Source organism: Microdochium trichocladiopsis (assembly GCF_020744255.1).
Source record: "Microdochium trichocladiopsis strain MPI-CAGE-CH-0230 chromosome Unknown B0I36scaffold_9, whole genome shotgun sequence".
Taxonomy (NCBI): Eukaryota; Fungi; Ascomycota; class Sordariomycetes; order Xylariales; family Microdochiaceae; genus Microdochium; species Microdochium trichocladiopsis.
In genome coordinates, this window is record NW_025763552.1 from 2120733 (window position 1) to 2143938 (window position 23206).

The following is a 23206-nucleotide window of genomic DNA, read 5'->3' on the forward strand; positions in this document are numbered from 1 at the left end:
GATTGACCTATCGATGAGTCGAAGATAGCTAGTGCGAATTCCCAATTTGACACAAGGTGTTGCTATATTTGTAGCTCAAAGATTTTATCAAAACCATTGCTTCCCGACCACACACTGAGAATTCGGTACAAGACTATACTGTGTTTGAGCTCGGATCAGTCGACCTTACAATCCCGCATATTTGTCGGCTTCCTCCGTCAGGCAGTACTCGGGCCTCCCATCTTCTATCAACGACATCGGCAGTTCCTCTTCGGTGTCTACCAGTTGGTAGTCGTCGGATCCATTGCGGATATCATCAATAATACTCTCTCGCAGTGGCCGCCAGCAATCACTGCCCGAAGTCTGAAATGCCTCTTGGTAGAGCTTTACAAGCGAGGCCCATATCTGGATGGCCTTTTCTGCAGATGGTCTGTAGAATTTGGTGATGTATAGTCGAAACTGACCCCCATCTTCTTCGTCTTCACGTAACCGGATCGAAACGTATAGTATCGAGCCAAGAAGCTCTTTTGCTGGGCAGCGTATATCGCTCGGAGAAGCAAACATCCTCCACCCATCTGACCAGAGTTTGGGAATTGGAGGGAAGAAGTGTCGCAATATGTCTTCTATCCCCGCTTCCAATATCAGGACGCACGTGTCATGGCTCCAAGAACGACGATCCCCTACCAATACCCGATACTCCCGATGTATATGGACTGGGTCTGTGAAGGGATTCGCTTTGAATGGATCCCTTCCAATGTGAAGACCAAACACATGGCGTCTATCCAGGCGTGCCCCTGCACTTTCAAGCCTTCGTGAGATTTGATTTGGTGTGTCGCCTTGCGACCAGTAGCCTTCAGGCTTTCTCAGGACCACCCGAAACACCAAATTGAGTAGCCACGTTTCATAAGGGCTGAGAACCCTAACGAATTTGCTTCGTTGTCCGAAGTCCACATAATTCGTATAGTCGATGCCTTCACGATTGGGGTCTGCTCCGTTCTGGACCAGCGCTTCAAGAATGGTAATCTTCCTGGGATCAAAATTCAGCCGCGTCATCTGCAAGCGCAAGATGGAGGTTGCTTGTCTGAAGTCCTTGGCGTGCATTTCAAAAAGCCTTGCGCGGTATTGTGCAGACGCTGGCAAATTCTTGTCGGATAGCAAGAACCCGATGAAGGGCTTGCGTGGTACCAAAGGACCCCATCGAAGCTGCCATTCCCCACTATCATCGTCTGCAACCAACTTGTCTCGATCGTGCCAGGCATGGAAGACTGTGAGGAGCTTTTGCAGTTCTTTGTGAGACCCATCGGCCATCTCATGGTCAACGGATATGAAGGAGCGATACCACAACATCAGATCCTCTGGATGAATTCCAATTCGAGCCTTCACCAAACCGCTTTTGAGACAGGCAATGAGAACGTCGCTTCTGGTCATTCCGCTTGAGGCTCTAATTTCTCGGCCTTCGGGCGTTTCGTTTATGAAGTCGAATGCTGTCCTGTGTGTGAAGTCAATCCAGCTTGTAGGCCATTCCACGAATTCGGATCGGAACCTAAGCCCAGTAACGTGATCGCCATTGAATACCTCAAGGAGGCCTGCCGAGCGCATACTAACGTCGGCACCGAAAGCCTGGATCCTGGCGACAAGATGTTCAACAGATAAGTCGACTTCTGGTCGAAGTATGGCGTTTTGAATCAGGGGGTCGAAGGCTCCCATATAGGCGATTAGTGGCCACGCAGGAGTTCTGTCAATTCGTGCGAGCTCGGGATCCTGTTCGTTTTGGACTTGCTTCAGGACGGTGAGTACTTCGATATACGCAGCACCACGTTGCTGATAGAGCGCATTGTTCTGGTTGAGACGAGCCCACATATCCTTGTAGAGCCCACTTAGTTCCTCCGGAAGCATTCGCAGGCGTTCCCAGAGCTCCTTAGCTGTATCATCATTCCTGAGTCCCACGGATAGGGCCCTGATGGCGAGCACGGTCCAAAGAAAGACACCCGAGGATTTTCGCACCACTTCGTACTCGAAGTCCTCTTGCTCTTGTCGCGGCATCCCACTGGCACTAATAGCGTGTCCTATGCGCCGTCGGAAGAAGCGGATCATGTCGCGCTCAGTCAAGTAATGCAGTCTCAAGTGCTGCGCCTTTCCGTATTGCTTCTCAAACATGCGTTCGGGGCGACTTGCCACGCACACTTTGACGTGGTTATACCGAAGTATTGCATGAACAAAGCCCATGATATCCTCCGAGTCCGAGCTTTCCGCTTCGTCCAGGCCATCAATGACGAAGAAGAGGGTATTGGGCCAATGCTTCAAGGTATAGTGCACTAGGCGGCTAGCCTCATCCACGCTCCAATCCGAGTGGTCATCAGGACCTTTAGTCCGCGCCTTGTAGCGAGACATGACCTCATCAAGGACCGTCGACTCGGAGCCGAGTAATTGGTAGAGAATGCTCAAAAGCATGCCCTTGAAGCTCTTCTGGAGGCCCCGGCCTGGCTTCCAGAAGTAATGCGTGACGATGAAGGTGTTTGGTCGCCAGCCGCTGAGCTCGCGCTTTGTTCGCTCGTTCTGGGCGATGTACTTGACAAGTGTGCTTTTTCCAGAGCCGGGTTTTCCACTAATCCAGTACAGCTTGTCGTCCGACTTGAGCCAATCGCCAAAATTATCCCAGAGAGTGCTGTCCAATTTGAGGAAAGCTCTGTCTTGGGATACATCTCCTCTCGTGCCGTGGCCGGATTCATACTCGGATGAAGAATCCCAGTCCGCATGCTCTTCAGCTGAGCCGTAATCCTCTTGTTCTGGGGGTTGCTGAACGGATCCCTCATTTTCGTTTCCAAATATCCAGTCAAATGTGGAACGCTCGGCCTCACGAATCGCGCTCTGCCTAGCATTCATCTCGATGTATCTGAAGCTCTTCAAGAATCGCTGCCGCTCGTTCTCAGTATATGTCTTTAATCGTATGGTCTCGAATTGATCCGATAACTGCTCAAGAGCCCGTTCGCGTGATTCATTGGCGGACCGCGTCAGTTCATCCCGAGTTCTCATGGCCGACGAGTCGATTGCAGTCGTGATTGCCTGTACTGCGCCGTTGGATTCTTCAGTCATGTGCTGCCTCATGTGCTCGGACTCGTTGTTCACAAATGCCGTCAGGCCTAGAAAGCCGGCGGCGCAAACATCTACAAACTGTCGCTGTGCCGCGTCAAAAGTTGCGAAAGCCTTCGATTGCTTCAAGGCCAACAGATCGTTCTGCTTGCTGTTTTCGACATTAGCATCCCTACTCATAGTAACAGTAACCTTCTGCATCCAGACTCACCAAATTCTATGCAGCAGCTGCGTCCTCATCGTGTCCTCGCACTTCCGGAGGGAAGATTCTGTCTCGCGGAGGCGCCTCCCTCTCCACATGGTTGTCAAGGTAGTCTTCAGCGCCGCACGCAGATCGCCTTGCGCCTGATGCTTGGTCATGTATGCGACCTCGTCGATGAGGGCCCTGGCCACGACGCCACACTTCTCGGCCGTCCGGGCCAGCTTCTCCTCATCATCGCCCTGTCGCTTCCACTCGGCACACTTGTTCTGCATGCTGTCGGAAATCGCCTTGAGCGACTCGGCCGCAAGCACGAGCTCGTCGTCGATCGTGCCTGGTCGTCCCTTATAGATGCTTTTGCAGAGGATGACTGCTTTGGCCGCCGTGCCGAGGATTTGCATGATATTGCAGGCGATGCCGATGGCCTCGAAGCCCGACATCGCGGCGGCTGGGGATCGTATCGAGTATCGTGGAGCTGAGGCGGTGGACTTCACAAGGCTGCAAGGCAAATGACGCTGTTACTCGATTCATGTGTTGCTTGTACGCGACCAGAGACTGGTGGGAGATGAGGGAACCACGAGAATCACAGACACATTGTGCCTCGCAACACTGCCACGATTCCTTGAGGCGGGGTTCATGCGGCGAAGCATCTGCAACGCACAACCAACTGCATATTGAGAGGCGGCCCAACATGGGGACGTGCGTGTACACATGTCCACTGGCGTACAACGTCCCCCGAGAATGCCCACATATGCCTCGATGGAACAATTCTCTACATCCCGATACATTGCAACTCGCATGACCACCAACACGACCTAGCTTCTGGCGGGATTGCAGATTTGGCTCCTTCTAGTCTATGCTGCTGAGTGATCTCACCCTGCAAGGGTCCACCAGCCATGCTCAGATGTATACTCACCATTTCTGCACAGCATAGATGCTCTGACTAGCCAGGAGGATTGATAGTTTCATCTCCGGATGGCCCATAGCCACGTCGTGCTAGGCAGAAGCGTTATGAGAGTGCTTACACTGGTTGCTTCGCGTGCTGAGGTCCCCGAATCGTTGTAGCGTGATCTGAATCCCTGTCTACCCCTCTTTCGTCAGCAGAAATGGCCGCCACGACGTCATTCCGCCATGCGCGCCGCGATGTTTGGGGGCCATCAAAGATATGCCTGGATCTGTATGCAACCCCATATTTCTTTGACACCTGGTCATGTTGGCTTGAGGTTGCCAAGTTCACCTGGCTCCGGTCTACTGGCCTTACCTGACATAATACGTGACACGACCCATCATGACGTACACCATCGAGCTTGCGGCTGCCGACGACGCCGAGGGCATCGCCAGAGTAATGCTCAACACCACGGAGAGCGAGTTCTCGCGTCTGCAGCGCGGCACAATGGGCGACGAGGACTCCCAGGCACGGATGGCCACGAGGTTGCAGTCCGTCATTGCGAGTCCCGAGCAGCACGTCGTTGTCGCGCGCGTGCAGGAGACTGGCGAGATTGCTAGCGCCGCGGTGTGGGCGATCAAGGAAGAGGAGGCTGTCCCCAGTGCAGATGTGAGTTGAGCAGCAGTTGGGCGACGGGAACTGCGCAACTAAGAAGTGCGATCTTGCTGACGGCTATGCTATGTCGACCTTGCTGCTGGAAAGGAACGAGCAAGAAAGATAGAGGAGCGCAGGCAGGCTTTTGACCCAAGGATGAATGTCGAGTACATTGTCGAGCTTATGCAAAAGCTCGGAGATCTGGAGCACTCTCTCGTGCAAGGACGGAAGCACTGGCGTAAGTGTTTCCCTGAGGCGCTTATCCGTCCATCAGTCGAACCAGCCCCCGACTCACCCTGACCTCTGTCCTTGGCCAAATGACTGACACGGGATAAGTCCTCGATAATCTCGCCACCCTGCCCGAGCATCGACGGCAGGGGCTTGCAGGCAAGCTGGTTGAGTGGCCACTCGAGATGGCCGATCGAGAGGGCATCCTGTGCTTTCTGACAACTGCTGATGGGGGCGGCGGCGAGAGCCTCTACAAGAAGTATGGCTTTGAGCGTGTCGGGGCAGCTGAATTCGATCTCGCCAAATATGGAGGCAGTGGACCGCATACACACATCGCCATGTTGAGGGAGGCGAAGCGAAACGCATGAGCATTTGGTAGTGTATCGCAGAATCGTTGGGGGCATAAGAAATCTTTTGGTAGATCTGAATCAGGCGTTGTAGAATTCATGCTCGAGCCCTCCCCGGTACGACTGTCTGTAACCAAAGTGAGCCACCGAATATTCCTGACAGCTTGTGGCCTCGGGCTTACTCGGTGATGTTCATTGGTTGCAGTCGTGTGACGTGAAGTTTGCAGGGATTCCCGGTGCAAGTCAGCACCGCTAGCTCTTCTGGCTGGCCAACGGGAACTCGATGAAGCACGATCCAGCAAACATATATTTGACGCCACAGAGTAGCATCCACAAGCGATCGCACATCCTTGTTGGCCAAAGACCGCTTCGGAACAAGTCAGTGCGGAAGCAAGTGGGCTTACTTGTGTGTGGGCTACTTTACGGCGCATCTCCCCACCTCCCTCCCCCTGGTCTCCGAGAGCCTTGACTGACAAGGGTCAAAGCAAACCACAACGAGGTAATGGTAGGTAGCCGTTCTAATAGCCGAAGCAGGCTTTCACAAAATGCAGAACCGCCGCCGCCGCCGCCGCCTCCTCCGCCTCCGCCGCGTCACTCCCTGATCCTGATCCTCTACGCGGTCTCACAAGATTGAACCCAACCTCCTCTTCGGTCAAAGAGTATGGGCTCCTGGCTGACAACCGTCCTCAATGCGCCACGAACCAACGACCGACGAGAATGAAAGCTCCTCGACTCCCACGTCAATGCCGGACGGGCCGACGACGACCTTCCACGCCTTTCTCAGCCTTCCAACCGAGCTCAGGATCCAAATATGGAGGAACACTGTCCATCCGCGGATCTTGCACATGTGCAGGAAGGAAGACGTAGCTCTTGAACCCCTTGAGGAGTCCGCTCACAAAGGGGCAGAGTCCTCTACCCATTTGAGCTCCGGCTATCAGGAGCGGTGCGTGACGTATCTCGCCACCACCACGCCGATACCGCCTGTGATGCAGGTCAGTCGTGAAGCCCGCCGTCTAGGCCTCTACCAACGCGCCTGGGTGCAGAGCGACTGTGAAAAGAACCCAGATGACGGCGAGCATGACGAGCGATTACGTTTGTTGCCGTGGCAAAGATACATATGGGTGAACTGGGACATCGACATCCTGTCCATCGGCAGTCTGCCACTGGAGTCACTCCAACCTTGTACGCCACTCATCAGACGACTGTGTCTGAGCCGCGAGGTCGGCGATGAATGGAGGTACAAGCAGGACAGTGGGCTGCAGGACTTTGCCAGTCTGGAGGAGATATACGTCGAGTGTGACACCTTGCTGTGGTACTGGTCGGAAACCCTCAAGAACCGCTCGTGGCCGTGCCCGGCGGACAGGGTGTTTCTCGTCAAATCGGCTAACCGGCGAATGACGAAGGCCGTGGACATAGAGAGGTTTAATGCGTGGGTCAACGACGAGCTCAAACGTCAGCGGGTTTTTGACGCGTCAAGGCAGTGCCATGATATGTTCAGGTGGCCGGCCTACGAGAAGTTTGCGGAGGGACTCGTGTACGACTTTCCCGATGTGGCTTTAGCGCGAGCGGGTGCAACGTAGATTAAATGACGAAGGCTCTCGTGTAATCCAGATTTGTCGATCTGTTCAAGAAGCTGGGGGTAGCATGACCACAGCCGATGCCCACAAGCTGCTGCCAGTAGTGAAGCTGATCACCCAGGCGGGACGTCTGTCCTTGCCTTTGTCGTGTGAATATTATGCAATGGCACGAAGTAGCAACGGTGCAATGCAGAGTTCGCTCACGGGTCGCCAGGTTCTGAAGTGCTGTGTCGATTTTCTGACCCGGGCATAGCTGTGCATTTCGCCAGCGCCAGACAGCCCCACGGCACCAAATCCTGGTCTGCCCCAAAGCAACCGGCATGTGACTAATGGACACACCGCTCAGTTCCTCCACTCAAACTATTCACAACACGCATCATCACTCCACGTCTGGAGGACTGCATATGTGGTATTCTTTTCCAACCTTCTCGTCGATAAGCAAGCGCGTCACAAATAAACTCCGCTCCTAGCAATGGCGACGTTCCACCAGTTCCCAGAGCTTCCCTTTGAACTTCGCATCCTCGTTTGGAGAGCAACAGTTGAGCCCCGCACAGTCGACCTCCGCTTCGAAGAGGATTCGTACACCAAGAGAAGGTCGGGGACCTGGTCCGTCGCATCGAACTATCTAGCTTCCTCCATGTCGGTGCCCGCCCCGTTGCATACTTGTCGAGAGGCACGCGGCGCCGGCTTGTACCGCAAGGCGTACAGCATCGAGGGCGATGTAGTCGCCGATCCTAGGGAATCTTACGTCTGGGTCAACTGGGACCTCGACGTCATCGCGGTCCGTACGGACCTGGACGACTTCCTTCCTCTCAGACGTGTCATTCAGAGGCTCTATCTCGCGCAAGACAACTACAGCGAACACTGGTACCACAACCAGTCGCGCCACGTGCTGTCGCAGTTTGAGAGCCTCAGGGAGGCGTACGTTCTATGTTTGGACAAGGTGGCGAACTGGTCCGACACGATCCAGGAGCACTCGTGGCCATGCCCCAAGGAGAATGTATACTTGCAGGATCCGTCCTCTGGTCGTGCCGTGAGGGCAGTGGACTTGAGCAGGTATTTCGAGCATAATCGGATGCTAGTGGACAGAGACGGGCCGGAGGCACACCCGGATCTTCTGGACGAACATAGCGATCTGAAGCTCCCACATGATCTTGTGTTACTGCCTGACGCGATTGAAGTTCCGCAGTTGCCGGGACACACATGCAAGTCTCATCATGATCGTAAGGTGCTGTTCCTCAAAGTGGGCATTTACAGCTGATTTGCCGAAGGTCATCTCTGGCAGTCAGTAATCATCTGAGCTAGAGAGGCTGTTCTGCATCAGGTAACGGCAGTTGTTCATCGATTTGTTTCGATCATAATGTGCGTATGCTGAATCAACGACCACGTGGGTCGCCAGGAAAGCGGCTGAGCGCGAAACTTACAAAGTCGCAATAGATGAGCGAGTCGCATTGTTCATTCAATCAAGCTATCCTCTTTTTTAATGCTGCTACATTGCGATAGGCTGTGCGGTGCAACATTCTTTGTTTTACCAAAACTCGTGACCTGATGGAATGGTTAGCGTGGTGTTCGCTGTTTTGTTCAACGTTCAAACTCATCGCGGTCGCAAGTTTGTGGTGCTGTGCTGTACATTGAATCACGTTGGCACTTGCCTGAGGTCTTTCATCAACAATTGATAATAATAACACTGTTTATTCCTGGAAAGTTCAGTCTCGGACGATTTGTCTCAACACTAAGATCCGCATGAGAATATTGCCTTACGCGTTTCTGTACCAATGACAACTCTGCATTCAAAATAAGGGTTTTATAAAAACAAAAATCAACGAAAAAAATAAAAATAGCCTGAACCCAGCACGTAACTAAATCAATCTTGGCGGAAATGCACATTACTCTATCTCCTATTTTTCCGGTTTTTCTTTCTCTCCATATCTCTGTCTTGCGAACAAACGGTCGTGTATGGTACACCTTGGAGTTGTGCCCATCACGACGCCCGATGCCAGCCCCGGATGCGGTATCCGTGACGTTTGAAAGGGGCCGGTCAACTTCCCTAACTCCGCCCATGCCTCTGTGCACAGCCCCGAGCATGTTTCCAAATTTGGCACTGAGAAGGACATCTCCCCAAGGGAATTCTGATCACATAATGAAGCGGTGGTCGATCCTCCTCGAAATGAAATTGAAGGGGTCCCGACTCGGATCGTCCCCCCTGCTGGAGACGTTCGCCGCCAAATCCTGCCGGGCGCTTTCCTGCATCCAGAGACATTCTCCCCCCACGTGTGCACCTCGCGCCGCCCTTCTCTCTCTACCTTATCAAACGCTCCCCTCGAGGCTGGCCCCATCAGGCTCTCGCGAGTCTGCCTCGTCACGCCTTGGCGCGGCCAGCCGCACGCGCCGCCCACACCTCGATCCTGGTCCGTCTTAGGTCAGCTCCGCAGACCAAGCGAGGAAATTCCCACTTCAAATCATGTCAGCGGCCTGCCTGGCATACATGCATGGGCTATGTGGGCCCCCCAAAAACCCTGCTCCGCGAATCCCGGTCGCTTCTCAGCCCGACGTAAAACCTGTCCAATCATGGGATCCTTTCCCATCTCCAGATGCACAGACCAAAAGTGAGATGGGAAAGTTGACTGCCTTGGGATAGATAGATGGCCCGTGGGTCTGATGCTGCTTCACAACGGGCGAAATTGTAAGGGGTCGCTGTCCGTTTTTTTACGACCCGTTGTCCTTCCGGAATTTGCAAAACGACCCAGTCCGCACTTCTGAATGCCCCCCAGCACTCGTTTCCCCTCGAAGCTCGAAACTGTGGTCGTGCGCCCCCGCCATCAAATATGCCTTGGGGGGATGAACTAAAAGCGGGCTGACAGGGCTGAACCTTTCTGCAGGGCTATGCTGGCGCCGCATATCTGGGCAACAAAACCCACACCACCTCGATGGGAACCCCCTCACCCCCTGTTACTCGTGCAACCAACCAGCCACCCACTCACTTATCCTTTTCACACGCGGCTGGTGTGTCCTGCGAGGGCTGTCAGTCACGGAACTAGCCTTTCTAGCGACATGACATGTTGTGGCAGTGGTTGCTGGTGCATGCATGGGTAGCGCGGGCGAGGAGTAGGCTATCTGCATGTGCTGTGTGCTGTTGGTCACCCCTCACTCAAACGCAGGCAAGGCAGGGATAACAGGCAGGCTCGCAGGCTCGCCGCAAGTCTCGCCTTTGGCAGCCTGAGTTCTGACGTGCGTCTTCCATGTCAAGGTGCTGCGGCATAATGATCATGGGCTGACGCCACCAAGGCTCTCTCTCCCAGTCTGACTCTAACACTGCCGAGGAGTGGCGCCAGCCCAGATGAAAGGGGGCGGCGGGCGGGGGGCGCAAGCCTGTGTGCTGTGCCGCAGACGGGCAGTTTTTCGATACATGCCCCCGTTCACGATCTACGTCTCGTGGCAGCCACACACACAGAGAGAGATAGAGATGGGGAGAGATCATGGACAGAGAAATTGTTCTGGAGGTGATCAAATTTTTCTTGTTAAACATTAACCGTGAACACCAGGAGAGTGGTCGGCCGAATCTAAATGCGGGGTATTTGGACCGGCCATCTCCTCTGATCCCGAGAGACAAATGAACCCATGAACCCCTTTGAGAATTTGACAAGAAAAAGCGACGACAGAGTGAGAAAACAAGAGAAACCCAAGAAAATGCTATGCAAGTGGCCACCAAAAAAAAAGACTAATGCAAACTACACCGACACACGCACACTCATCGCCCCTCCTTCACCTCACGTCAGATGCCGCGTGGTGAACTCAAACTTCGGTGCGCGACGCGGGAGCGAGAAGAAATCACCGCGTTGTGCCAAACTTGCGCACGTTGAACTGCATGTCCCTGACCGCAAAGGTGACGTTGCCGATCGAGTTGTATGCCTGGGTGCCGAAGCCGGCGTAGCCCAGGTAGTTGGTGAAGGTGGGCTTGTCGACCTTGAACTGCGTGGCCAGCTTGTCGTCAAGCTCGATGATGCTTGTGAACAAGGGGCGCAGGTCCGAGTTGATGCTGGTCACGGGCCGCGTCGCGATCCACGAGAAGACGTTTTGCTTGTTGTTGTTCTGGCCGGCAAAGAGGTTACTGGAGGGGGAGAATCACGGTTAGCATGGCTTTCTTGAGAGAGTGCGCGACGAGCTTGATGTGTGGGAGAACGTACAATTCGTGTCCGTCGATGGTCTGGCTCTTGACGATGGTGCCGTTGCCGAAGCCGACAGGGTGCTGAAGACCATACTTGGCAAAGACGATGATCATCTCAAACTTGGCAGAGCTCGCGTTGCGCGCCCTCTCCTCGGTCGAGTCGAGATACATGTCGAGCGCGACACTAGAGTTGACCTGCGCGGCGCCCAGGCGGAGCTCGCTCGTCTCGGGAGAGGGCTCGCTGCCCGTGCCCATGGTCCACTTGAAGTCGAGCGTCAGCTCGCCGAGGTCCTCGAGCCTGATGGGCAGGACACCGCCGTCGGCAATCGAGATTTGCGGGAACGCGTGGATCAGGGGCTGCGTCTGGTTCCTTGGAGCCGAGGCATTGGCGATCTTGAAGGGGTAGTCCCAGGTGAAGCTGAAATCCGGTGTCGTCGAGCTTGTGGGGTATGTGCCGTTCTGGTATTTTGTGATGGTTGTGCAGAGAGTGGATCCAGGGGCCTCGAGGATCTCGTTGGAGTTTACTAAAGAGGGGGAAAGCTGGTTGTTAGTGATGCTGTTGGAAAGGTCCGGGGCAACACAGGCGGAGCGAAGAAAACTTACTCGTGTAGTTGTTGCCGAGCCTGTTGAGCGCAAATTCGTGGAACTCGCCACAGATCGAGCCTGTGAGGATATGGTCGAACCTCTCAGGATCGGTGGGTGCGACCTTGCGCTCGTTCTGGAAGGGTCTGACGCCGAAGAGCGTGCCCAGGCTGGCGCCAATCGGCACGCCTATGAGGACGGCGTTGACAATGAGGCCAACAAAGAAGCCCATGGTTGCGGATTATGGTTGAACAGATAATTACAAGCGAAGGAAATTAACAACCAAGATATGCGCCTATGAGGCAGAGGGCGGATGCTGCAAAAGGAAAAAGACTGGTCGTGGATAGATATGTCGTGCACTTGGGAGAGAGCAGGTGGGGGGCTGCCGACGATGTTATGTATGGAGAGGTGAGGTGTGTACTGCAGCACGACTTGGCCGGGCCCGTCTGATATGATTTAATATGGCGTATCCAGCGCGGTCGTAAGTGGTGCACGTACGGCAGCCCTGGGACTCTTGCTGGCCTGGTCCCCGGCTGCGGATCACAGGGCAAGCTGACTCTAATTCGGGTGCATGGAGAGGAGGCGGTGGCCGTGTAAGTGGGCTGGGCAGTTGTCAAAGCCTTTTCCTGTCACCGACCCATGTCGGTTTGGATGCCCCCTCTGGAGCCTCCTGCCAGCTCAAGCCCGACAAGCGGATAGCGTGAGCGCGGGCTGTGGCTCGCAGGGAAAAGCGGGCAGGGCAGCCCTGGGGGGCACGGCAAGGAATCGGCAGGACCTGGGTCAGCTCTTCGCCGGGGCGCTAGGCTAGGTCTGACAGGTCTTACCATCTCACGCAATTTCGCAGAAATCTCACGGAGTCCTCTCCTGGGCTGACAGGGAGCTGGGGCTTGGCAAGCAGGTATCAACAGTGTCGTGCAGACAAGGGTGCCGCTGCACTGAGCCTGGAGTGGCCACAGGATAAGTCCGATGGCGGACAGCGGCTGATGGACAGCCCGCAAGGACAGAGCCAGGTCTTGGGGCCATGCATGGAGACGGCCATTTTCTGGAGCTTGTGACCAGTGAAACCGTGGAGAACCGACCCAAGCTGTCGGACCAGCGAGAGGGCAGAGGCTAGCCAGAGATAAGAGCAGCCACCTAAGCCCAGCCCTACAGAACACCATGAGCCAGATCGCAAAGCCACAACCGGGCTGGGGAGCCAAGCCAGTCGGGGACTCGCGCACACAGCAGTAGCTGGAAATGCGTCTAAAAATACAGCAGATCATTTGCTGTTGTGGGCACTGGGCATGGGCGATAAGGGTCCCCTTGGTGGAGGAAAACGGCGGGATGGATGGGGGTTGCGCTTGGGCGAGATGACCAGGGGGTTGGTGAAAGAAGGTGAGCACTAGGCCCGAAGAGAGCTGGGCTGGAGCAACCCATGGCCTGCAGCAAGATGAGATGAGGCTGTGAGAGCACCGCAAGAGGCCGAGAGAGCCAATCACGGACCCCTGATAATGGCACCGGATTGTTCGAGCTCCTTGAGCTCCTCTAGCTTCATCGTCCTTAGCTAAGCTGGGCACAGCCACTCTGCCCGTCTGCCGGCGTCCGCGAGCCTCGCGCTGATTCGCCAGATCCGCGAGCTGCGGCCGGGTTCATCTTGAGCTGTGGGCGGTCTCTGTGAGTGACAGGGCGTGCTGACGGTAAAAATAGGATTCCAAGCCCCCTGCCACATGCTCTGGGCCCGGCAACTTAGCTCTGCTGGCGTCCAACCTCATGCGGGGGTGCCCCAGGCTAGGGCAACAGCTCATTCGTGCAGCTCCCCGAGGCGGTGATGATGAGCTGCGCAGAGGCTCACCCGCGGCGGTGCTGGTCGGACTGCCCATCCCAACCCGACGGCTATTGGAACCGCAGACGGCCTGCCTTGTGCCCTGTCAGGCTCGGCATCCTTGCTCTCCCTGACCCTGACAATGCCATTCTGGAACAGAGCTCAGCCCAGTGCCGCTTGCCCAGCCCCGGCCCGGCAGCCCATCCCACCCTGCATAAGCCCTAGGACACACATTGTCCCACGATGGGTCTGGTGGTGCGGCTTGATCATAAGTAAAGCCTGCCCATCCTGCCTTTGTCGAGATATTTTTCTAAGAGGCATCCAGCAAACTAACCCGGCAGCTCTCTGGCCTTCATCAGCAACCATAGAAGTGTCTTATCTCCAACACAGGCTTTACAGGTGACTCGGTCATCCAGTTACCTATTTGTCTTTTTTCCTTTTCCTTTTTTCCTTCTGAGCCTTTGATTCATTCCTCTCCAACCGCCAAGATGCAGCAAGAAAAGGACAGCCTGCTCAACTCGGGCCACGGCGTCGACATCGCCGACCACCCCGCTTGGATGCAGGATATCCCCGATGACCGGGCCTCTCCCTACGTCTACGAGGGCGGCCAGTATGACAACTACTCGAGCGGCACTGCCACTCCTGCGCGGCCCGTCATTGTTCGGGACCGCAGCACCTCGGTCGTCTCGTCGCGGTCCGCCTCGATGGGCCACGGCCCGTCCCAGAGCTACCCTCAGAGCACCAACAATGACAACCCCGTCTACGAGAACCCCACCGGCTACAACAGCCACTTGTCGATGATGTCGACATCAGATCTGCTTCCGCCCAAGAACTCCACGCGCTCGCGCCTGTCTCAGCAGGTGCTCCTGAGCGACGCCAACCTCGGCGTCTACGAGGACTACACCGACCGTCGGTTGTCCTCGACCAGCGTCGGCAGCAACTACAAGCGCATGGGCCAGATTGTGCGCCTGCACGACCGCGACGACTCAGAGCAGTGGAAGGGTGTCAAGCGGTACCTGTACTTCTTCGCGCCCTTCTTCATTGCCATTGATGTCCTCATCTACCTCGCCTACCTTGGCTTCCGCCTCTACTGCAACATTGACGTGCAGCAGCGTACCGGCATCAGCGCCGGTGCCGCGTGGGTCTTTGTCGGTGTCGAGTTCCTCATCACCATCCCCTACCTCATGAACAATGCCTGGGCCCTCTTCTCGCTCAAGTCGCGCACCCGGCCCCGGCTCCGGTTGACCGGCGACGCGGACGTCCCCACTCTCGATGTCTTTGTCACCTGCTGCAAGGAGGACAACGAGGTCGTCATGGACACTGTCAAGGCTGCCTGCGACCAGGACTACCCGATCGAGAAGTTCCGTGTCATCATCCTTGACGATGGCAAGTCGGCCGAGCTGGAGCAGCTGGCGCTCGAGGCGGCCAAGACCTGGCCCAACCTGTTCTACATGTCCCGCGAGAAGAAGCCCGGCGTTCCCCACCACTTCAAGGCTGGCAACCTCAACTACGGTCTCGAGCAGCTCACTCTCCTCCCTGGCGGTACTGCCGAGTTTGTCGGTGCCCTCGATGCTGAGTAAGTTTTCTTCTCTCCTCTGAATGACTTTCGGGTAACTAACATTGTCTCCAGCATGATTCCCGAGCCTCACTGGGCGCGTTCCCTGCTTCCTCACCTTCTGAGCGATCGCAAGGTGGCCATGGCCTGCCCTCCCCAGCTCTTCTACAACACTCCCCGCTCCGACCCTCTCGGCCAGTCTCTCGACTTCTTTGTCCACATCACTGAGCCCATCAAGGACACTCTCAACGCCGCCTGGTGCACTGGTTCCGGCTACATCTGCCGCCGCACTGCTCTCGACGACATTGGTGGTATCCCTGTCGGTGGTATCGCTGAGGATGTCGCCACCTCCAACCTGTTCATCGGCAAGGGCTGGGTTACTGCCTACGTCCACGAGCCTCTCCAGTTCGGCACCGTCCCCGACGACTTCTCGTCCCATCTTAAGCAGCGCACGCGCTGGGCCATCGGTACCGTCGAGAACGCCATGAACGTCAACTTCTACCTCTGGGGCGACAAGATCAAGCGCATGACCGCCCCGGCCCGCATCAGCTCCTTCCTCATCGGCATCCTCTCCTTCTACCCGATCGTCTTCTGCATTTCGCTCTTCTCCATCCCCATCATCCTCATCATGGGCCAGCCCCTGATCCTCTTCGCCGATGACGAGCAGTTCCGCTGGCTCCTCCGCGCCGCCTTCGCCACCGTCATCTCCCGCCGCATCATGGAGTTCATCATCTACATCCCCGCCGGCTACCACACTGGCCAGCGCTTCGCCCGCTACCAGATCTGGATGGCTCCTTACCTCGCCCTCTGCCTCATCCGCGCCTTCATCCTGCCCAAGTGGCTCGGCGGCGCCTCGACCGCCTTCAAGCCCACCGGCTCTCTCGGCTCGGCCATTAACGAGCGCGACGCCGAGACCCGCAAGGGCATGCTGCACCGCCTCTTTGCCATCCTGATCCAGTGCCAGGCTCTCTTCCACCTGCTCTTTGTCTACTTTGTCATCGCCGGCGTCTGCATCACCACCTACAAGTGCTTCATCGTCGAGCTCAATCTCCGCGACATCCTGACCTGCATGATCACCCACGCCTGGTGGCCCCCCTTGACCTGGCTCTTCCTCGCCAGCTCCATCTGGACCCCGATCGCCTACGCCATCAACCCCCCCAGCGTGCCCGACCGCGAGGAGCTCCTCAACCGCGACCCCAAGACCGGCATCGCCCACCCCAGAAACGTCACCAAGAAGATCGCCTTTGGCGCCCAGGCTGCCTGGTTCGAGACCGAGTACACCATCACCACTCTGTACACGACCTTCTGCTTCGTGGCTACTTTCTTCTACTTCTAAGTTTGTAGCGGAAGTCTCTAGTGGATGGGGGGATGTGTGATTGGGGAGAGAGAAGTGAGGGATGGGGTGATAGATTGATACCATTTGGTGACTCAAAGTATGAAAACCCGGACATGGACAGGGAGGGGCGCATTGGAACCATTAATTCTTTGTTTTGTCATTGCAGCTTCTTAGCATTTACATTGGCGTTGCGCTTGGCTTTACGCAAAGCATCTGTTTCTCGAATTGAATCATACCACTTCAAAGTCTGTCCATTTGAGCGTCATGGTCAAAACAACCTGTGTGCAAGGCATCTCGCGGTGTGCGCTTCACTTCCCCGCCAAAATAGCCAGAGATATCGAAGGCGAGTCGACCTTCCCGCCTTATCATGCAGCACTTGAGCACGGCAAGGTTTAGCGTGCCTTAGGGCAATCGCCAGTTGGCCAACGTGGCACCGAGTCAAAAAAGAAAAGGGTACCCTGTGCTAACCCTTTCACATGCCAAGGAATATCCACCGGAAAATAGACTCGAGGGTGACATGGCTTGCGGCACAGATCTTGTCAGCGTGGCACAATAAGCCCTTGCGTGGCTGGCTGGGCTACAAGCCGGCTGGCTGACAACCCAGCTGCGCCCGATCTCGCCGGCTGTGGCTGAAGGTCGTCAGCTGACGCGAGCACGGTACAAGGTACAATCAGCGTCGTATCATGCAAGCCGGGTAGCCTTCTCCCATTTCGCTGACACTGGTGGGATCCCGATTTCTCTATGAGCGATTCACTCAACTGAGCTTGGGAAACCCCATCATCGGCTGCGAGGGGGACCTGCTGCACGAATGCACATTATCTTGCTTAAATTGTGTTCGGGTCGCTGCAGACGTCATCGGCTGTATCTCAGGCCAGCTGGTGGTTCAAGCCAGTTCGAGTACCGCTCCCTCATCAGAGGGGTTTTGGTGCTACGTGAGCATCAATCGTGCTTCCTTTGACTCCGCAATGGCAGCGGCCCATCTAAAACATGATGTCTACCAGTCCTGCCAATGTCCACTGTCATTCTGGAATGTACCAAGCCAAAACTCAGGCGACTGTGCTAGTCTCCATCTCCGCGAGCTCCTTCTCCACCATTGCCGTCTCAGCGTCGAGGGCCCTGCTGTATGCCTCACGGAGATCTAGCTGCTCGGCTACGGTCAGAGGCACGTCCTGACCTCGACGCCGCGTCCAGCTGGAGTCGGTCTCCTTCAGCGAAGCCTCTGAATCTTGCCCAGTGGCGTCTGCAAACGTATAGGATCTGATCTCCGCGTTCGCCCAGCCAGTGCCTATGTGATATCATGCAGCGTCAGCCAATGGTGAGTTTTTGGTCCTTGGTGGGATATATCTCGATACCACGAGTCGTCATGTCATGTTAGGTAAACACACCTTTACGCTGAGGAATGCCGTCCCAGTCCTCAATCAGGAAGTGCAGAAAGCCGCCGTGCGTGACCAGGACAATCTGCACGTCCCTTCCTTCCCTCTCAGCAGTGTCGTTGCTGCCGGTCGCTGCCAGGGTAGTAGTGAGTGCGAGGTCCCGCAGCCAGAGTCTCACCCTCCTCGCCCTCACGATGAGATTCGCGACCGTGGGTTGCCGTTCCTCGCAGCCCTTCGAGTTCCAGCCGGGCGGCACAAGTGCCAGGTCGACCCGCTCGCCAAATTCGGCGCGCAAGGTCTCGACATCGGTGCCCCGGTCGCAGTCGTATAGTGACAATTCCTGGGAATCGGGCAGCGCGATAATCTTGCCAGTCCGTGCCACGGCAGGCGCAAAGGCGACGAGACACGTTGACAGGGTCCGTCGCAGCGGCGAGGCAACCAGATGGGTGATCTTGTCGTGATCGGGGAAGCTGTCGCGCAGCTCGAAGCACTGCTGCTCGCCCAGAGGAGTGAGCTCCGGGTCTCGCAGATGTTGGCTGTGGATGCTGATGTTGTGATAGCCCTGTCCGTGGCGGACGAGATGGATCGTCGGAGTCATGACTTCTAGGCAGCAGACTCACGTGCCGTGTCTGTCGCGATGAGGTTTTCCCGAAATCATCTCGAAACTTATTTGCACGAGAGATCTCACTGTTAGTTGAGCTCCACACATATTGTTTTTAGACAGCTCGAGTGAATGTGTTCCTCTCGACCGGACCGGGCGGCCATATCCATCCGAGTCACGGAAGGGCGCTCGTCGCGGCTCCACTGCCATGTGGCAGTGCTCGGGAATGACTAGGTCTGGCGCCATTGAGCCAATCGCGCTGTTGCATATTGCGGACATCGGCTTGAAATCGTGGGCACTCGGAGATTGATGCTCGAAATGATCCTGTACTGGGACTTTTCGCATTGACGACAGCAAGGACGAAGTCGGTTCGCCGGCTTGGCTTGGGGACAGGCACAACCTGCACTGCTAGCCCATGGGGGTATGCACCGATAGCATTGCTCTTCTGGGCCCGTCGCGGACGACATTGACCCGACTATCATCCTCACAGTGTTGGACAGGCTGGAGCTTTCGACCGCTAGGGTCATGCCAACTTGGGAGCAGAGAAGCCTTCGAAGAGCTCTTGCCACAGAGTTTGCTTATATTCGAGATACCTGCTTTTGGGCAAGCATATTTCGCCAGTGAGGTCTCTCCTACGCTGCGGACGAACACTTTTAGCACGGAAGAGGAACATGAAATACATTTCTACGAGCCTTGTTCTTTGGGTCGGAAAATGCCGGAGAAATAGCTATGGCACGGCGCGTGGCTAATCAGGCTGCCTGGGATATCCTGTGTAGTGACATGTGCTTCTGATCTTGTTGGTGTGCTTGGTCTTCTTGCTGCATCTCAGGGGTCACCAAAGAGCCATAGATTGCCTGCTGGCACACATAACGAGGCATGCCCCGCTTTCAAGCAGGCCCGGGTGATAACAATAACCACATGAATGCTGGTCAGCCAGGGTCTGAGGGGTAGTTGATGTAAGCCGAGCCGTTGCCTCCCTCGGCCTCAGGATTCCCCGCACTTCTGCTTTTCCTCGTATTTCTTGGACACAACTGTAGAACAAAGTTAGCGCTCAAACCGGAATCCGATCCTGACACGACTGGCCCCTGGATTGGACCTGCTCAGGTTGACAGCGGTTACCTTGCAAAGATGGTACGTGCTCGCGCTCGGCGATAAAGGAGTGGAACCTGAGGCTAATGGAGACCGCCGGACAGCCACTAAGCAGAATCTACCCCGACAGCGAAGACTCCCCTTTCAGAGTGGAGTAAGTATACTCCTGCTCTACGTGACTAGCGCCCGTGCTCATTCGTTCAGTGTGGTTGCCGTCCACGGCTTGAACCCGCGCGGTAAGGAGGCCGAACACCATGCTTTGGGCACCTGGACCGCTCCCGACGGCCATCTGTGGCTGCGCGACGATCTCCCAAAGATCCTACCCGAAGCTCGAATCTTCATATACCAGTACGACGCTGCCGTCGTGTACGGCTCGGACAGAACCACGTTCCTCGACAAGGCCAATGACCTCCTTGAGCAGATCCGATGCGAACGAAACAAGGCCACGGAACGCCTTCCCATCATCTTCGTGGGACACAGCATGGGCGGGTTGCTGATCAAGCAGGCCCTTATCAATGCGCAACAAAACCAGAAATACACATCGATCAAGGAGGCAACCACGGGCCTGGCATTCTTTGCAACTCCCCATTTCGGGGGAAAGGCGATGCTCGTCAGCACTGGAAAGGCTGCAGCTGATATCGCCCACGGCCTTGGGTTCAGAAAAGGGGACAGGATCCTTGAAATCCTTGATGAAGGCAGTACCTGCAGTGATATCATGCGGGAGGGCTTCAGACACCAGCAGGACGAGTATCAGATCGTTTCCTTCTGGGGGTCAAGAGATAGCGTACGTACCATGAGCTTCAGTCCTCGATGTCAAACAATAAAGCTGACGAGGAGGGAGAAACCCTATAGGTTGTGCAACGGGACAGTTCAAGATTGGGCTTGCCAGGACACTGGGAGAACATCGTTTCTCTCGATGCCGACCATACTCAGGTTTGCAAATTTGGGCAGAGCCAAAGCGAGAGGAACAAGTTCAAAGTTGTCAGGAGAAACATGGAGGATCTGTATGACTTTGCTATCAAAAAATGTGAGTTGCTACACCAACTCTCGAGGCCCGACTTGGAAGCTGTGCGCCTGGGTGATGAGAATCTCGCGCAGCGCATGGCTAGTCTCCAAAGAGGCGTGTAGGTTCTCAGCAATAAATTGATCGTTCAAGTGCACAGATCAGACAATGCTCCAAGTTGAGGTGGAACATCAAGAAGCCATGGAGAAGGCTTTCTCCCTAAGTCTGGACTTTCCAGAGCGGACGTTGAGACAAAGGACTATCGAAGGTGCAGAAGCTACTCCAAGCACAATGAAATGGATAATGGACGACAAACATACGACCTTGCATGGGTTTCCGGAATGGCTGCGCAGTGACGACCCTATCTACTGGATCTCGGGCAAACTTGGAAGCGGCAAGTCGACGATGATGGCTCACATCATCAACAACCCCCGGACGCTGGAGTGCCTCGGAGAGTGGTCAAAGCACAGCCCTATAAAAGTTCTTCAGCACTACTTCTGGCAAGCCGGATCTGCCGAGCTTCAGCGCAACATAGAGGGTCTACTCCGGAGCCTCTTGCTGCAGCTTTGTGAAGCTGATCCCGTTCTAATCTCCATGGTGTCGGACAAGCTGGCGATCTCAACCGCCAGAGTAATGCCAGCTTGGGACCAGAGAAGGCTTCGAATGGCGGTGGCCATTGCGTCTGCACATGCGAGAGACAATCACTTTTGCTTGTTCCTGGATGGCTTGGATGAGTGTAGTGGAGATCAGTCCGCGTTACTTGATGCCATCGCTCTTTTACAACAATCCATGGCCACAAAGATGAAGATATGCGTCTCAAGCCGCCCAGAGCCTATCTTTATTCGTCGACTTTCTCACGTTCCGAAACTTGAGATGCAAGAATTCAACTATGAGGATATCCGCCAATACGTGGCCGCACAGCTGGGTTCAGAGAAAATTCGATCGTCCTATCTGAAGAAATTCGAGACATGTAGACGGATCGCTCGCAGTGCGGAAGGCATTTTCCTTTGGGCTGTCCTTGTCACCCGCTCACTTATCAAGGCTGCTGATGATGGTGACGACGATCTTATGCTAGATGTCCGACTCTCCTCGATTCCTCAAGGTATGAAGGAGCTCTTCGAGAAGTTCTTTCAGAACATAGATGAGCTGCACAAAGGGTCGATCAACTGGTATGTGGGGATCCTGAATCTTCAGCGTGAGGTTGGCAGGCAGCTAGGAAGCATTGCTCACCTTGCTGCTGCACAAGCTGCAAAACAGCACGACATTCGCCCATTCAAGGACCCTGTTATCTTTTTGGAGCTTTGCCAGCAGATTGAAGTGCAGATATTGGCTCGCGGTCATGGCCTTTTTCAAATAGTCGCACAAACTCCGCTTCGTCGCATGGGATGGTCATCACTGGAATGGAAGCAGAACCCTGCTCGGCTGTCGACTAATGATCCCGGGTTGCGACAATCGCGCACTGTGGCAAAACAATTGTATAGGATGGTTCTCTACGAATATCGAACTATACAATGGACACACCGATCCGCCCAAGACTACTGTCTGAGCCAAGCCGACCTCCCGGATTCATGGCTGCGACCTCCACCTATGACTGGCGTTTTTAGACAGCTTGTCGATGCAGCAATCGTATATTGCAAACATGCTCCGTCAGCATGCCTGACTTCAGACCAGAAGAATCGACCTGTACTGGAAGAAATACCTAGGCGGTGGACAGACATCATGAGGATCTTTGCGAGGGCAACACGCCACGGTGCCTTTGCCATTCAGTTGCAAGGCGCAAAGTCTATTGCATACGGTGCAGCGGATCGCCTTAGACCCTTGAGCTGTTGGATCGATTCTGAGTTACGTCTCGGGACTGGCACCGTGTTTTGGAGATCATGTGCTGACGCCGGGTTTTCCGGATATGTGCTGCGGAGAGCCAATCGCGTACCATGGTATAGCATGCCGCTTTTGATCCATTCGGCAGTGAAGAGTCCCAGAGACGGAAATATTCCTCAAGGAGCGGCTGTCTCTCATGAACTTCTGCCCCGTCTTTGTTGGAAACTACTGGACGAAACCAACCGTGCAGATGGTACTCCAACATCTGAGTTGGTGATCAGATTCTCCTACGATTCCATACCCTTTTCCTATGTGCGGGCACAAGACCATTCAGACACTGGCTCGGCGGATATAGAGCGGCATTTTGCAGTCTGCTTTGCTCGTTGTGCCACTTCGTTCCCCCCAAGACGAGACAAATTGGCCCCAGCTCGATATAGTGTGTTCGCCGATGCCTGGAGACGATCAGTGGTCACGTTAGGCGCTATCGGGGCTGCCTACGGCTTGTACGTTGACATCGGGTCCTCGGAATGCTTGCACCTTCAACTGGCTGTTACAGAATATCTCAAGTACATAAACACTTATGACGCCACCGAACCCCCACGAAGATGGACTTCAGCCGGTTACCCTCTTTTACGCCTGATTTGTGGTGAGAAACATGGAGACACCCACTCATCGTATTACCCAGACTCAACCATCAGCAAGATGATTCTTCAATATCTGTTCATTCCATGGTTATCTCCATGCTGTGAGCTGCGCGCCACAACATGGGAGCTCATGGAGATTGTGAAAGCTCTAGAAAGCGAAATGGGGGGCCAAATGAACATTTCCGGGCTCCCTGAAGGACATTTCAAATCTCATTGTCTGCGTCAAAACCTTTCTAGGCTTTTATTGCGTATGAGGAAAGACCTATTTATTCATTTGCG

The 23206-nt window shown here is 55.1% G+C and overlaps 8 protein-coding genes across 8 annotated transcripts; 5 read left to right on the top strand and 3 right to left on the bottom strand.

The window, feature by feature from the left end:
* Window positions 1–40: 40 nt before the first annotated feature.
* Window positions 41–3708, bottom strand: B0I36DRAFT_387436 (uncharacterized protein; the record flags this gene model as incomplete). Its single annotated transcript, XM_046161175.1, has 3 exons — window positions 41–398; window positions 1581–3220; window positions 3281–3708. 3 exons carry the CDS (start codon window positions 3706–3708, stop codon window positions 166–168), a joined length of 2301 nt encoding a protein of 766 aa, XP_046008608.1. The 3' UTR covers window positions 41–165.
* Window positions 3709–4426: 718 nt separating this feature from the next.
* Window positions 4427–5512, top strand: B0I36DRAFT_332462 (acyl-CoA N-acyltransferase). The gene is made up of 3 exons (XM_046155116.1): window positions 4427–4823; window positions 4917–5046; window positions 5145–5512. The coding sequence occupies exons 1-3, from the start codon at window positions 4557–4559 to the stop codon at window positions 5402–5404; spliced, it is 657 nt and encodes a 218-aa protein (XP_046008609.1). The 5' UTR covers window positions 4427–4556; the 3' UTR covers window positions 5405–5512.
* Window positions 5513–6126: 614 nt separating this feature from the next.
* B0I36DRAFT_366958 (uncharacterized protein) lies at window positions 6127–6963 on the top strand (the record flags this gene model as incomplete). Its single annotated transcript, XM_046159387.1, has 1 exon — window positions 6127–6963. One exon carries the CDS (start codon window positions 6127–6129, stop codon window positions 6961–6963), a length of 837 nt encoding a protein of 278 aa, XP_046008610.1.
* A 403-nt stretch (window positions 6964–7366) lies between these two features.
* On the top strand, window positions 7367–8294 carry B0I36DRAFT_332464 (uncharacterized protein). Its single transcript, XM_046155117.1, has one exon. It carries the CDS (start codon window positions 7433–7435, stop codon window positions 8219–8221), a length of 789 nt encoding a protein of 262 aa, XP_046008611.1. The 5' UTR covers window positions 7367–7432; the 3' UTR covers window positions 8222–8294.
* A 2091-nt stretch (window positions 8295–10385) lies between these two features.
* Window positions 10386–12284, bottom strand: B0I36DRAFT_332467 (concanavalin A-like lectin/glucanase domain-containing protein). The gene is made up of 3 exons (XM_046155118.1): window positions 11729–12284; window positions 11145–11649; window positions 10386–11068 (listed from the first exon to the last, which is right to left on the bottom strand). The coding sequence occupies exons 1-3, from the start codon at window positions 11937–11939 to the stop codon at window positions 10789–10791; spliced, it is 996 nt and encodes a 331-aa protein (XP_046008612.1). The 5' UTR covers window positions 11940–12284; the 3' UTR covers window positions 10386–10788.
* A 2174-nt stretch (window positions 12285–14458) lies between these two features.
* Window positions 14459–16399, top strand: B0I36DRAFT_250231 (glycosyltransferase family 2 protein; the record flags this gene model as incomplete). The annotated part of the gene is made up of 2 exons (XM_046150529.1): window positions 14459–15084; window positions 15139–16399. The coding sequence occupies 2 exons, from the start codon at window positions 14459–14461 to the stop codon at window positions 16397–16399; spliced, it is 1887 nt and encodes a 628-aa protein (XP_046008613.1).
* Window positions 16400–17170: 771 nt separating this feature from the next.
* On the bottom strand, window positions 17171–18485 carry B0I36DRAFT_274771 (phosphoglycerate mutase). Its single transcript, XM_046151361.1, has 2 exons — window positions 17785–18485; window positions 17171–17684 (listed from the first exon to the last, which is right to left on the bottom strand). The coding sequence occupies exons 1-2, from the start codon at window positions 18368–18370 to the stop codon at window positions 17446–17448; spliced, it is 825 nt and encodes a 274-aa protein (XP_046008614.1). The 5' UTR covers window positions 18371–18485; the 3' UTR covers window positions 17171–17445.
* Window positions 18486–19401: 916 nt separating this feature from the next.
* B0I36DRAFT_332472 (uncharacterized protein) lies at window positions 19402–20632 on the top strand. The gene is made up of 4 exons (XM_046155119.1): window positions 19402–19504; window positions 19567–19616; window positions 19667–20246; window positions 20315–20632. The coding sequence occupies exons 1-4, from the start codon at window positions 19502–19504 to the stop codon at window positions 20588–20590; spliced, it is 909 nt and encodes a 302-aa protein (XP_046008615.1). The 5' UTR covers window positions 19402–19501; the 3' UTR covers window positions 20591–20632.
* The last annotated feature ends 2574 nt before the right edge of the window (window positions 20633–23206 follow it).

Bases quoted from the DNA above. Each gene is read 5' to 3' on its own strand.
- B0I36DRAFT_332467 (XM_046155118.1), bottom strand. From the start codon at position 11,939: ATGGGCTTCTTTGTTGGCCTCATTGTCAACGCCGTCCTCATAGGCGTG. The intron at 11,650-11,728 runs GTAAGTTTTCTT...CCCCCTCTTTAG, and splicing joins GCTCGGCAACAACTACACGA to TAAACTCCAACGAGATCCTC. The intron at 11,069-11,144 runs GTACGTTCTCCC...CTCCCCCTCCAG, and splicing joins ACCATCGACGGACACGAATT to TAACCTCTTTGCCGGCCAGA.
- B0I36DRAFT_274771 (XM_046151361.1), bottom strand. From the start codon at position 18,370: ATGACTCCGACGATCCATCTCGTCCGCCACGGACAGGGCTATCACAAC. The intron at 17,685-17,784 runs GTGTGTTTACCT...GATATCACATAG, and splicing joins CGGCATTCCTCAGCGTAAAG to GCACTGGCTGGGCGAACGCG.
- B0I36DRAFT_332464 (XM_046155117.1), top strand. From the start codon at position 7,433: ATGGCGACGTTCCACCAGTTCCCAGAGCTTCCCTTTGAACTTCGCATC.
- B0I36DRAFT_332472 (XM_046155119.1), top strand. The intron at 19,617-19,666 runs GTAAGTATACTC...TCATTCGTTCAG, and splicing joins GACTCCCCTTTCAGAGTGGA to TGTGGTTGCCGTCCACGGCT. The intron at 20,247-20,314 runs GTACGTACCATG...GAAACCCTATAG, and splicing joins TCTGGGGGTCAAGAGATAGC to GTTGTGCAACGGGACAGTTC.
- B0I36DRAFT_332462 (XM_046155116.1), top strand. From the start codon at position 4,557: ATGACGTACACCATCGAGCTTGCGGCTGCCGACGACGCCGAGGGCATC. The intron at 4,824-4,916 runs GTGAGTTGAGCA...GCTGCTGGAAAG, and splicing joins AGGCTGTCCCCAGTGCAGAT to GAACGAGCAAGAAAGATAGA. The intron at 5,047-5,144 runs GTAAGTGTTTCC...ACACGGGATAAG, and splicing joins GCAAGGACGGAAGCACTGGC to TCCTCGATAATCTCGCCACC.